Source organism: Falco punctatus, assembly GCF_963210335.1.
Source record: "Falco punctatus genome assembly, chromosome: 7".
Taxonomy (NCBI): domain Eukaryota; kingdom Metazoa; phylum Chordata; class Aves; order Falconiformes; family Falconidae; genus Falco; species Falco punctatus.
Genome location: NC_137587.1, coordinates 72,584,025 through 72,596,973, shown reverse-complemented (window position 1 = coordinate 72,596,973; position 12,949 = coordinate 72,584,025). Strand labels below are relative to the sequence as shown.

The following is a 12,949-nucleotide window of genomic DNA, read 5'->3' as shown; positions in this document are numbered from 1 at the left end:
GCCATTTGCAAAGCCAGCTAAAAATCCAGCAAATGGGTTTTATCTTAACTGGAAAAATACAGAGAAAGAAGGAAACAGAATGGTCAAGCAAACATGAACAAAGCAAGCTAGATCCCACTCCCACCACCTCCACAGCCATGAAGAGGTCTCCTTTTGCTCCCACATGCTAATTTCTAGCAGAGCCCAAATACAGAGGAAGCCCCTCCAAGAAAGAGGCCCCTGAGTGTACAGAGCAGGGGAAAAATAAGCACAACAGCTGTAAACTCTGTTCAATGACAAAACCAGACTCACCTCTGTGTGCAGCTATGTTGTGAACTAGAGCTCTGACCAAGGCTGAACTTCCAAATGAAACGCAGAGAAGAGGCAAGGCCAGCATTCCTGCAGCCTTCAGACCACAAACAGGAAGGTAGCTCACAGCAGAAACAGTTTTGCCTTTCACACCCCTTTACACCTCCAGTTGTAAAGGCTGGGAAGCACATCCCTGAAAATTAAGCTTCTCAAGTACATTTTGCACACTAAAGCAGCACATCTCAACTGAAAGCTTTTAGAGGATGAGCCAATTGTATCCCAAAAATACAGTGGGGATCATCAGGGTCTTAGCAAAGCTTGTTAAGCATAAACCTGCTAGTTACAAGAAGTTTTGATACACAACTAAGCATCTTCCCTGTAATCTGAAAAATTCCTCAAGTAGGAACACTTGCTGCTGCACAACCCGTTTCACAGCCAGATGAAGAAGTCTGCCCTATTCCCATTACCACAGACACCGGAACAGCTGGCAAGCAACTACTTAAACTAAGGAAGAGGGCACTGTGACTAGCCTTGCTGCTCTGTCTACCTCTTCCAAAAGAGAGACTGCCATGGGATTATAGCACCAAAACTTGAATGACAGAGCACATTTTGTCAGGAAACTTGATGGATCTTCAGCTACACCATCCAATTTGTGACCACCGCAGAGTGCAACAGCTCAAGGCCAAGTCCCTGCTGTCTGCAGAACACCACGATCTGCCTCCATTTGCAGATCTGATGAAAAAACAAACATTTACTAGAGCTACTTTCCAGTACAGAAAAGCACTGTACCAATGTAGGAAAACACCTATTAATGTGACACTTAAAATAAGAAGGCCAAAACCAAAGGCAGTAGCCGTGCACCTCTTCTGGGGCACAGGTATTCAATTTCACCACTCTGCAAGTGCATACCCGGCATACAGCATTTATTTGGGGCAAGCAGAATTGTTCCCAGCTGCCAGCTCCAGGTGAACTCCTGCTAACAGAGCAGAGCTCTGCTCTGCCTCAGGAACCCCATTAACCCCATGCACTCCAGGCAAGCAGTGCTACATTTTGAGTCTCTGTTTTATAACATTTTGTCCCCTCATCCAAGGCCACACACATCAGGTCAGCTGCATCTAGCACTGTCTGGCTTATTTCCTCATGGCTGCAGGGCACAGGAATTTACATTATACTAGAGGGGACTTTTTGGGTGGCTAAACAAGTGATAGGTCATTGACTGCAGCTGAGAGCAAACAGTAAGCCAATTTGGACATCAGCTAGTCTGGTTTTGCATTTGTCCTTCAATTTTCCTTAAATAGAGCAGCCACTGAGAATCATTAGGACCTGATGGGCCACAACTAACAGCCTTCACAGTGAACTTGGCACCTTAAGCCACTCCCATCCACAGGAAGTCGCTTAAGCATCTCCCATTTCTTCACACAATGGACTGTCAACTTAGAGCAAAATAATGGCTGCTTTATCTCAGTTAAGTGAGCAGAGCTTAATGAAAGGAAAGATCAGTGCTGCTGGGACATTTAGGGTACCTACAATCCTTGCAAACCATTTGTTTTAAGCCAGCATTGCCTTCAGTTGAAGCCAGTCAGCTTAGCCAGGTGAGTAAATGGGCATGCAAGAACCAAAGCAGGAGCTTTACTCACTGTTCTACTTAGAAATCGTGCCTACAGAACTGGATGATGATTTCGAAAGCCAGTCTAGGGTTGGGTTTTTTTTTTTAAATCTGGTACCAGCAACTTCCACACAGCAAGGCCCAGCTTTAAAGCCTGACAAAAACTACCTGCTCCCTCAAGTAATTGACTTTGCTCAGTCTCATTCAGACCCATGATGAACATGTGGATCAGCTTTAAACCTGGGAGAAGAGAACAATGTTCTCTGTGAAGCAGTTTCTCAAGGACAGGCTGCACTCCATCACTGGCAGGAGCTGAGCTGGTGGTAGATGTTGTCTCCTGCCTCTATAAAGGCCACATTCTCTCTCCCACCTCCAACATGACACTAAAAACCACTAATGGTTCATGTCTGTACTACACACAACCTTGCTGAGGCAGTTATGCCTTTTTTCAGAGAAGGCTGAACCTGCTTCAAAGGCAGGTGTTTTGAAGCACCATGCAATCCTGTCCCAGAAGCTGCAAGACAGGTTCTACAATTACAGCTTTCACCACACTGCTGGACTGTACCCTTTGGTTTGGGCTAGCAACCTAAGCCTAGTGCTTGGGGAACTCCTGGAGCAAGCACCCATGAACCACTGCGGCAGTGGTCAGGCTGGGCCTGACAACTCAGATCGTTTTGACAAGGCAACTAACTTCACCAAGGATTATCATTAACTGCAAACTGATCTTTACAGATATTTAACATTAGGTATAGCAAGCTAAATCTGCAGTGGCAGTCCCTCCTGCCACACAGCTCTGGATAGCTCTCCAACTGTGTTGATCCAGGACTGCTGAATAAGCTTGTTCTCTCACATTGCTCAGACTGCTGCTGTACTGATCTCATCAGCATCATCTTACTTGGTATGATGAGGTGCACAGCAAGGTGTCTTCACACGTGTTTCCCCAATAGCATTAGTGAAAGGTCATGAACTTCTGCCATCCCTTCTCTACCACATGTAATCCTCTTAATGCTGAAAGGGGCTTCTTAAACACAAGTCCAATCCAGGATAAATTTAGTTTGACCTGAGGAAGACAATGAAAAAGCTGGAAGGACCATGAATTGATTGAAGTACAATTATTTCCACAAGCTCTCCCACCAGAAGAGTTTAAGTTGTAAAAAGACAGACCTCTCACCTGTTATAGCTACTACATTAAGGATGGGTCTCCAGGCTCACTGAGATTGCCCAAGCCATCAAGTTTCATGAAAATATAGCCTAACTGCAATACACAAATAGTTCCTGCACTGAGTTAAAGCACCACAGACTCACAAAATTGTTCAGAAGTGATTTACCTCGGAGCAGTGACAAGACCACATGAGATCAAGGGTCTTTGCTCCATTGGTCACCTACCCAGAAGCCAGGCTGACTGAAGGCAAGACACTGGTCCTGCAAAGTCTCATCTTGTTCACTCAAAAGCATGGTAAACTGCTTCAACAGCCTGCTTTGGGATAAACCATCTGCCCAGTACAGGGGGCAGTCAGCTGCATTATATTCAGATGCTCAGCCTTACAGCCACCAGGCAGGAATTTCTGCAGAAGCCTGCCACAACCTAGGCCAGGGTCCAAGCACCGAAGCACCTCCCCCATTTGCAGATCACAGCTGTCCCAGGATTCACAACCTTGCTGACAGTGCCAGCTTCTTCATGGAGAAAATGCTCATTAGCAATACATTAAGTAGAAGCAGCTCATGCACTTTTCTGATCCAGAGACAGAAGAAAGCTTGCAGGACTGCTGCATTCAGGCCCTCATTACCTGCTGAGAGGTCCTAACTGATGCTAACAAAACAAGGCTGGGACTCCAAGTAGACTAGTAACTCCAAACTGCTGATGCACTGGCAGATGCTGACTCATTCATATATTTATGGCTGATAACTGCTGGCCTGGCCAGGGTAGCTCAGGTTGTACTCTATCAGTCTCTTGTATAGCCCAGAGGCACCTTCTGAAAGATCACACGTTTCCATTAGCCTAAATGGTGAGGGCACCCAAGGCAGCCACTTCCTAGCCCTGGCTCAGCATCGCTTAGCATCCTTTGGGAAGCAAGCAAGCCTCTTCCTCATGCCATCACAAGCATTTGTACCATTGCACAAGAGAGCTGATACAAGCTAAAAGCCTCCTCTCAGGTTAACTAAAGCTGAGCAGGGTCCCCATGCTGTACAACTGGCTATGCAAGCAGCCAGCACTCACGTGTGAGGCTGGCCTCAACTTCTACATCAGGAAGAAGAGCAGCTGCTTAGGGTATCCCAAAAAACACAAACTTTGGTTGCCCTGCAGCAGAAATAACGTTTGCCTCCCTTTTTTACATGCAAGTCCCATTGTACTTGTCCTTCAAGAGGTCTTCCATAGAAGTTACTCAATGACAGCCTGAAACACAAACTCTGTTTAACAACACTTAAAGGAAATTCACCTAGTTTCCAATCAAGTCACCACTTCTCAGTAGTTCCACACCCAGCAAGACCCTCTGCTCCAAATGTTCATTAGAAACATCACAGTAACTGACAGACCAAGCAGAGATTTACATGCAGCAGGTCAGTAAGCAGGTTCCTTTCATTGCCAGGTGAATACCACAGTCCCTCAAAGAAGAGCTTTAGAAGTCTGGAAGACAGTACTGCAAATTAAAATGGATGTGCCAGCTCTAAACCCAGAACTAACCCACATCTTCCCAGGATGAATCTGCTCTAGTGGACAGGGATGGCTCCTTTATCAATAATGTTAACTTTGGCAAGTGAGCTGAAACTTAGTTAGGGAACACACTCATTTCAAATCATACACAGAACATGAAGGGCTATAGCTAAGATTTCAACAAGGCAGCCAGAAAAAACTTCTTTCATGAGCTCAATGTAAGGAGATAAAGGAAAATACTTAGGTTTATTCCTCCCTTATGCTTCCAGTGCATCAAGATCACATACAATACTCACTACTACTGTGCCAAGGGACAAAAAAAGTCTGAACAGCTCAGTACAACAGCAAATCTCTAAAAATGCACCACTAACCACACCACTGACCTGAATTAGTTAATATTCACTACGCAACTGCTCAGGAGTAGCCAGCATATCCTCCAATACCGTTTTACTATGCACATTTCAAGCGATGCTACAGCTATAGATCCATACCTCGAAGCAAACGATTCACTTCCTCTGGCAATTCTGCAATGCCAGCACAGGATCACGTGGCCAGATCAGCCCCTCGTTCACAGTGCTAAACCCTTCAAATACCCGGGAGATTAAGCTGCACTGGAAGTCATCTAGTAGCAGTCATTTTGCTAGTCCAGAACAAAGTTGCACGGTATAAGCATCAAACAGCCCCACAGGATGCCCAGACATCCATTTGATTAAAACTCAAGATTAACCACTAGCAGAAGACAACCCTGTTTCCAAGGGACTGCAGAGAAAGCTTCACCTACAGCAGGCTGCAAGGTCACCATCTGGTGAGGTTTTTCCCTTCCCACTTTGTTTTGGGACAAGTCCAGAGGGTCAGTTTCCAATAATGGCCAAAGTGTTTATTGACCCTATAATTCAGAGGCTGGAGGAGCAACAGCAATTCAAGTGTCCAAATCCTTGGCGCAAATACCACTGCATAGGAGTACACTGGCAAGAGGAACATCAGGCAGGTATATTTACTGGCAGATATTGCCTACTGTAAAGGGACAAAAGCATGTCCTTCACTGGCATAAAAATAAGACTGGACCCAACACTCTTTACTTTGGCACAGAGCCTTCTGTTTTGAGGCACATCAAGTGCAAGACAGCAGACTATGCCCGCTCCCCTCAGCCTGTGGGAAGCAAGAACTAGCAGCACTGATTTCATAATACCTAATACCAAGCTTGCTTTGCAAGAAAGTCTTCACGTACATGTACTGCTTTGCTGTGCTCTTACATACACAATTAACTGACCTGTAGCAAACACAGTTATTCAAAATTTTACATTTTTAACGCATGCAGCAGGTCAGACATACTAACCATCAACAGACTGATCCTGCATCCAGCAGAGGCTGGCTAGAGGAGCCTGCCGGAACTATCTACACCAGAAGCTGGCAGGTCAGGCAGCAAGAGCTCACATCTTGCCCACACAGCGACCCACAGCATCACAAGGAGCTTAAGCAAGCCTTCCCCAGAACCTCCACACTGCCAGGGAATATCTGGATTATCCATTTCAGGCACAGAAACAAAGCCTCCAGTACCAGAAGAACACAAACCCTGACTCCAAGCACCTCTACGATCACAAGCACACAACCACTACCACACCACTGAGGACTATACCACCACATGTTCGTCAGGTCCCACCAAGCAACTCCTGCCTTCCATCAGCCCCAGACCCACAAAAGCTCACCGTTAGCCCAGCCAAACATGTTACCTGGCAGGACATCACGTTTGCTCTTTGTGACAGGCGTGGTACAGACTCCACTGAAATCCAAAGAGTTGTCCAACATTGCATTTATTCGGCGGAATATATCTGCATTGCTGCAAGTGGAAAGTGCAGGGGCATCCAGGCTATCCCTGCAGTCTTTTACACTCCTCCCAGTATCTTCTTTCTGGTAAAAAAGAAGTATTCATGTTAAACAGACTAGTACTCACCACTCTGCTTTCAACACATTGTTGAAAGTCTGGATTGCCTCCAATACTCAGATTAGCTTTAGCTCCAGGTCTTAGCAACACTCAAGTACAATTCTTGGCGTTAAAGAAACAGTTAAGCAAACGGGTCAGCAATTTGTCAGCACAGCACATCAGACCAGAACTGCCCCAGTCACAAAGAGGTACTGGTGCACCACAGCTAGTATGAACTTTAGACTAATAGCCACATCACCCAATCTAGTTTGGTTGCCAACACGAGCTCCCCTGCTGCTTTTCTCCACATCACAACACTGAAGTAGAGATCTGATTAACAGAGGCATGCACCTTCCCCCCAGAATCAGCCTCCTGACACTGAGGAACAAGGAGGATGCTCATGGTCAAGGCAGCCACCACAAGAAACTCCTGTGCACAACAGCAGAGAGCAAGGCTCACTTTACCACCCATGTTTGGGAGCTCTGAACATCATCTTGGAATGGCTCAAGTCAGCAGCCACACAATTGCTTCAGAAAACAGGCTTGCAGAAAAAGCATGGCTTCCCAGCTAATCAAACATAGCCCTGCATCCTGAGGTGTCCCTTGGAAAGGCAGAGAAGCAAATCCCAATCTTCCCTTTAGGTAGCAGCTCCTAACCACAAAGGCAGGTTACTCCAAGCCAGCTCTGCTTTAGTACAACCCTCCACAAGCACTGATCTACTAGAGTCAAGGTTTTGAGACCACCTTAAATAACCAGGGCTTCTGTAAAGCTTCCTCTGTATGAAACAAATCAAACCCCTCCTGCTTCCTGGTGCTGGTCCAGAGAACCAGCAAAACAGTTGCTTCCCCCAACCCTGCTTGCAAGCCACTTTCACATCCAGGCTTGTTTCAACACAGCTGCACAACATTCAAGCCTCTGCCAATCTAGAAGCTGCTCAACTTAATCTCTAACCAGCATTTTTGGACCAAAGGCAGGTCTTCTTGCCATCCAAAAGCCACTGCAGCAGAACTCTGCTCCTGAACATGCTGAGCAAATGGTATCACTATGAATTAAGACCCACATTAAAGAGAAGAGCAGGAAGGCACAAGCTTGCCAGTCTTGGCCTCCAGAGCAGAACCCTCACCATTAAACAAATAGAGTTAGAGACAAATTCAAAGAACTGAATAGCAACAAGTTTGGCACACAAGCTCCTGCTACTCCAAGACACACAGAAGTCTACAGCTCTAAACTGAGCCCTTTGTACTTGTCATGCAGGCATTTAATACATTACCTTATGGATGCAATCCTGCAAGAGTTTTGGGCCTGACCTCTCCCACGTTTCTCCTAACGCTTCACCTACTAGCAAGCCTGAAGCACCAAACTGGTTATACTTTCAAATCATCCCTTACTGATCTTTCCCATATGAAAGATGTGGCAGAAGGCAGGTCTAAACTGAATTTCACATGGACATGGGGACTTTAGCTCAGCAAGTATAGGACTTGCATTTCCCGCCCACTAACCCTGTCGTGTGGAGCAGTTTTATTGCCATAACATCTGATCTGACAGTTTTCTCCACAAAGAGCTTCCCCCCCACCATGTTGCTAAAAAAAAAAAAATAATCCACTGTCCTGGAAGCAGCAGGAGAAAGCTACTGAACTGTCAACTCACACAAAGCCTTCAGGCAGAACCTGAACAATTGATTCAGGATTTCAGCCCGTTTAAGGCTATTAACATCTATTGAAAGGCTCAGCTGACCCACAGATAAGGTCCTGGGACAAACCAGGAGCATTTACAAGCCAAGCGTAAAAACAGGTAGGGCTGAAAACAAGCTTCAGGCAAGAGGAAACAGGCAGTGAAAGCTTTAAGTCATCTTTATAAAAAGCAGCTGAGGAGTACAGAAGCTCAATTTAATATTGCCGGTCATCTTTAATAAGTGCCATATCAGGCTGCTTTGGCACAAGTGTGAAACTCCATATTCTACGCCCGTTACTGCTAAAGAACCACTTACAGCAGGAGGAGGCAAAGCTTTTCCCTAGAAGTTTGTGCTAGCAAGACAAAAATAAACCCAAGCAGCAAACCAAATGCCTGACCCATTCCTGTTCATTTAGCATTTGATGCTTCCCACAACTGGCAGCACCAGTTCTGCTACAAACAAGAATAGAAAACAGTAAGAGTACAACGACAAAGCATTTTCACAAAAATGTCTTCTGTTTACAGAACATTTAACCTTAAGACTGTTAAGGATAGCCCAAAAATATTGCAAGCATCCTGGACACAGGAGCTGGCATCCAATCCCTTTCAGGGAGTGGGTCATATCTCTGTACCTTCCCTGGTAAAGCTCGCCCTCCTCCCTGGACCCCTAAGAAAGATATTCCTTTGAGAAGAGCTCTGCAGGTCTTCAAAGCATGCAGGGCCCAAACGATTCAGCAGCCTGGACAGTCCAGTGGAAAGTCCACAAATGCGTAGCTGAGAATACGCTCATATCCTTTAGTCTCAACAGAGTTTATACCAAAGCAAAGGGAAATGTCACGCCTGAAGCTGCATTCTCCACAACCAGCTCCACTCTTGCATCCCCAAGCCAAGACAAGCAAAGGAGCACTCTTGAGCCCAGCAAGGATTAGCTTTCAATTCTCCATCTTGAAGGATTTTGCAATAGTTAAACACACACTGCCTTTGCAGGCTTCTCTAGAAGTCCTCCACAGAGCAGCAACTATAGCTACAGCCCACGCTCAGAGCTGGTGATCCCCTCTGCTTCCACTGAGGCACCAGTCCAGGAGAAATTGGTGGGTCCTTCTCCTTCCACAGTCCCCAGCAATGACCTGGCACATTGTGTCAAACACTGGGGTGTAACCAGGGACCCAACAACAGCCATTCTCCATCAGTCTTGCCTGCTACAGCACACAATCCCAATCCAAAGGAGAGGACACCATTTTATCAGTGCAGCCACTGGATAAACAAATCAATACAGAAGTGTGATCCAGCAGAAAGGTCAGTTAAAGTAATCAGGAGTCAAACACTGCTTCCTGATGCCTGGTAAGACACCCAGTGTCCGTTTAAGAGCTAAGTCTCTAGGGATGTTCCTAGATCAGAAACAAATGAGGAAGGCAATTCAGTTCCCTGCAGTAGGCACACAGAGCAAACAATTTAGCAGCTTCAGGTTAAATAATTGTGGTACATGTGAACAGACCCAAGAAGCATTGCACGCAGACACAGCAAGGTGAATCTCAGACAGGAATACAGTCTATCTTACCCTGGCTCAGCCAAACTCTTAGCCAAGATCCCATGTCCGAGCATGAGGATGCATTCCCAGGACACTCCCTCAAGGAGGGCACTGTGAGGCTCCAGGCACCTCCAGCACTCAAAACAAAGGACACTGGGAGTGTCAGGCTTGACTTGAAATAAAAGGAGTTTCCACTCCCCCAGAGTAACAGAAAGACAAGCAATGAACCTTACCACCATGGTAGATAGCTCTTGTGTACTGGCTCTGCATTGAGAAGCCTGCAGCCAATGCACAGTGACTGGTCAGGTCTCTGGAGTTCCCATGCCATCAGCCCTAAGCAAACCCCACAGCTGCAGCCTGCTGTTTACCTGCAGGAGCTCCCACTCCAGAGACACAAACACAGCCTGCAGCAGCTCAGTCAGTGGAACGACATACACTTGTGCAGCAGCAACCACCACCAAAAGATGTCCAAGGTAAGGGGAAATAAAGGCACCTCTCCACAGCCCTGAGGCAGACACACCTGTAGCAAACCTACAGATAATGAAATCCCAGGGCTAGGCAGAACCCCCAGCATCACAACAGCACTGTCACAGGATTAGGATATCCTAATCCTTAGGGAAGTCATTAAACAGCTCAGCCATCAGTATGGAAGAGATGTGCATTAGCTCCTGGGGAAACTCTGGAGGGGATGAGGCTCGTCTACCTCAGATAAAATTCAACCCTTGCTTTTTAAGTCTTTTGTAGAAATCCCACTGGGGCAGCACCACACCGACGTCCAAAGGGGTTCTCAGCACTGTAGCTACAGCCAAGAGGGCCTTGAATCCTGAGACAAAATTCAAAGTTTAAGGTGCTGTTAAAATGGTGTCAGTGTCAACATAATCAAACCAAGATGGTTCTATACTCTGATGAAAGGTAGCTCTAAAAGCCCTTTTTTTATAGGTATGTTTTGCTTCCCAAGCTGAAGTCAGCTACAGCAATATGAAGGGCAGTATTACTTTAACTGTTCCTACCAAGCAACAGCACTAACAAAGCAACAAGCTTGCACGCCCCAGCCACCACAAACAGGGTTAGGCTAGGCTGTATCAGCTTTCTCACCATTAGCAAGGCCAAGCTTACCCAGCTCTCCCACAGTTTACTGCGTGGATGGGGTCTTGAACACACCTGTCTGGAATCAGGACTGGAAGGGATTTTAATGGTATTATCTTATAAGGGAAGCACTGCCTTCAGAACACCACCAATTTTGCCAAACTGCCTGTTTTTAATTAAGTTTCCCTGTCAATGCACCTACTTTTTGCCATTTTGGGGGAACAAAACATTTTTAAGCTATCACTCAAGTAGCTTTGGAAACAAGCAGTATCACAGCTACCTACTTCAGCACATTACCAACACAGAATAATGTTTTAGTTGGTTTAGGGAAACTATTCCAGTTAAGATAAACTACAGCAAAGCAAAGGGATCCCGATCAGCAAACACAGCTCCCACCCTTTGCACAGCTCTAGCTAGAGCCCCTTACCAACTCTCCAGCGTAGTTAAGACTACCACAAAAGCAGCCACAACGACCGTTAATTGGTTTTAGCTGGAGGCTAAAAAAAAAAAACCACCAAAACAAAAAAACCTTGGTTTTAAGAGTCTTCTCTCTTGTCTTCGCCCATACAGCACAGTTAGGGACCAAGTCTCTTGGGTCACCAAGAAAAGCCAGCCTTACAACATGGAGCATGCAGTCGCCTGGTTTAGGACTAAAAAAGCAGCTCCATTCACTTTGTATGCCAAAGAGACAGTTTAGAAACACTCAGAACTACCACTTGCAAGACCACAAGCTCCCACTTAAGCAAAAACATGCCCCACTATCACAAAGCAGATCTCAGCACCTCCAGCTCAGCTTCACCCCCCCCCCCCCCCGATAACCTGGGACGCGGACAAACACAGGCACCACTTTGGGCTGCAACCACTGGGCTTCCTCCAGTACCGGCTCCAGCGCTGGAGACCGCACGAGCCAGGTGATGAGCTCCCCCAGGCGAAACTCGCTTAGAGACCCTCGCCCCCTCGGGGCCTCACTCAGCAGCGGAGCCCGACCTCGGGGCCGGGGCGGGGGGGGGGGGGGGGAAGGGGGCGAGCGGAGGCTGAGCCGCCCCCGGCCGGGCTCCACCGCTCCGTTAAGGGAAGGAGGATCCCGCGAGAAGGCGCCATCCCCGCTGGACGGCCGGGCACGGCGGAAGGGCGGGAAATCACCTCAGCACCGCTCCCCCTCCCCCGACCGCTGCCAACGTGTGAAACCACGTGACAGGGCGGCCTCAAAGGGGCCGCGCGCGCCGCCTCTCCCCTCCCCTCCCTCCGCCTTCGGCTCCGTGAGGCGCCGGGCCGGCCGGCACGTGTCCCGCCTGCTGCCCCCTCACCGGCGGGAAGGCCATGGGCGGCGCTGCGGGCAGGCGGGTCCCGGAGCGGAGGGAAGCGACAGCAGCGGGTGGCCCTGCCTGCCCCGCCGGCTTTTCTGGGCCGCCGCCCCGCCGGGGTGTGAGGGGGGCAGCTGAGGGGAGGGGCCGCAGCGCATGCGCACGGCGCCCGCCCGCCGCGTGGCACACCCCCGCATTACTCCTCCCCTATCCCGGCATGCCCCGCGCGGGGCGGGGGCCGCGCGCTGCTTCCCGCGCAGGGGCGGTGCTCGCTCTCTCCTGACGACGCCCGGCGGCGGGCGGACGTCCCCCCGGGCCGCTTCAGCGCGGGCATCGATCCACACACAGGCTTGGCGCCGCCCGCCCCCTCCGTGAGGGGAATGGGACCCCCCCAGGGGCAATGGGGTGGTGGCAGCGTGGCTGGCTCCCAGCTTCAGCCTCAACTGGGAGCAAGGCAGCGGTCAGCGCTGTGGCTCCAGGCCCGGTGCTTGTGGCAGTGGACTTTTCCCAGGGGGAACAAACGCTTGACACCCAGCAGGTGGTTGTGGTGATGCTGCTTTGGAGAGTGTTTCCTCACCCATCGAAAAATCAAAGGAGGTTTGATCCCTGGAAAAAGCAGCCCCTCACCCTTTTTGCAGCAGCAGAAGGGGTTGGAGTCACGGCAATTTGGGGTTCAGACCTTCCTACATGTCCCTTGCTCATCCTCTTCCTCCAGTGCCAGGTGTGCCTCCCCACTGTGCTGCAGTTTTGGAACTGAAGAGCTGGGTCTCTGGCTTTCTTCAATCCCACCCAACCCGTGCTGGGAGGAGAGATCTTGATTAAGAGTCAAATTTCCTTCCCCCTCACCCCTCCACCCTTGGAGATGAAAAGCTTCCCAGAGCTGTCCCCAGAT

At 48.5% G+C, this 12,949-nt stretch overlaps 1 protein-coding gene across 4 annotated transcripts in view; it reads right to left on the bottom strand.

Annotated features, from left to right (window-relative positions):
• Positions 1–12,648, bottom strand: part of CPEB1 (cytoplasmic polyadenylation element binding protein 1) — a 43,095-nt gene extending 30,447 nt beyond the window's left edge. Inside the window, exons 1-2 of one of the 4 annotated variants that reach the window (XM_080397127.1) lie at positions 11,536–12,648; positions 6,278–6,455 (exon numbers count right to left, since the gene is read on the bottom strand). In XM_080397127.1, the coding sequence (XP_080253253.1) occupies positions 6,278–6,353 (76 nt within the window). In that variant the 5' untranslated portion in view covers positions 6,354–6,455; positions 11,536–12,648. Of the gene's footprint in view, positions 1–4,930; positions 6,456–11,535 lie in introns of those variants that run through there. The other 3 variants (XM_080397126.1, XM_080397128.1, XM_080397129.1) reach the window with 3 other exon arrangements.
• Between the last annotated feature and the right edge of the window lie 301 nt (positions 12,649–12,949).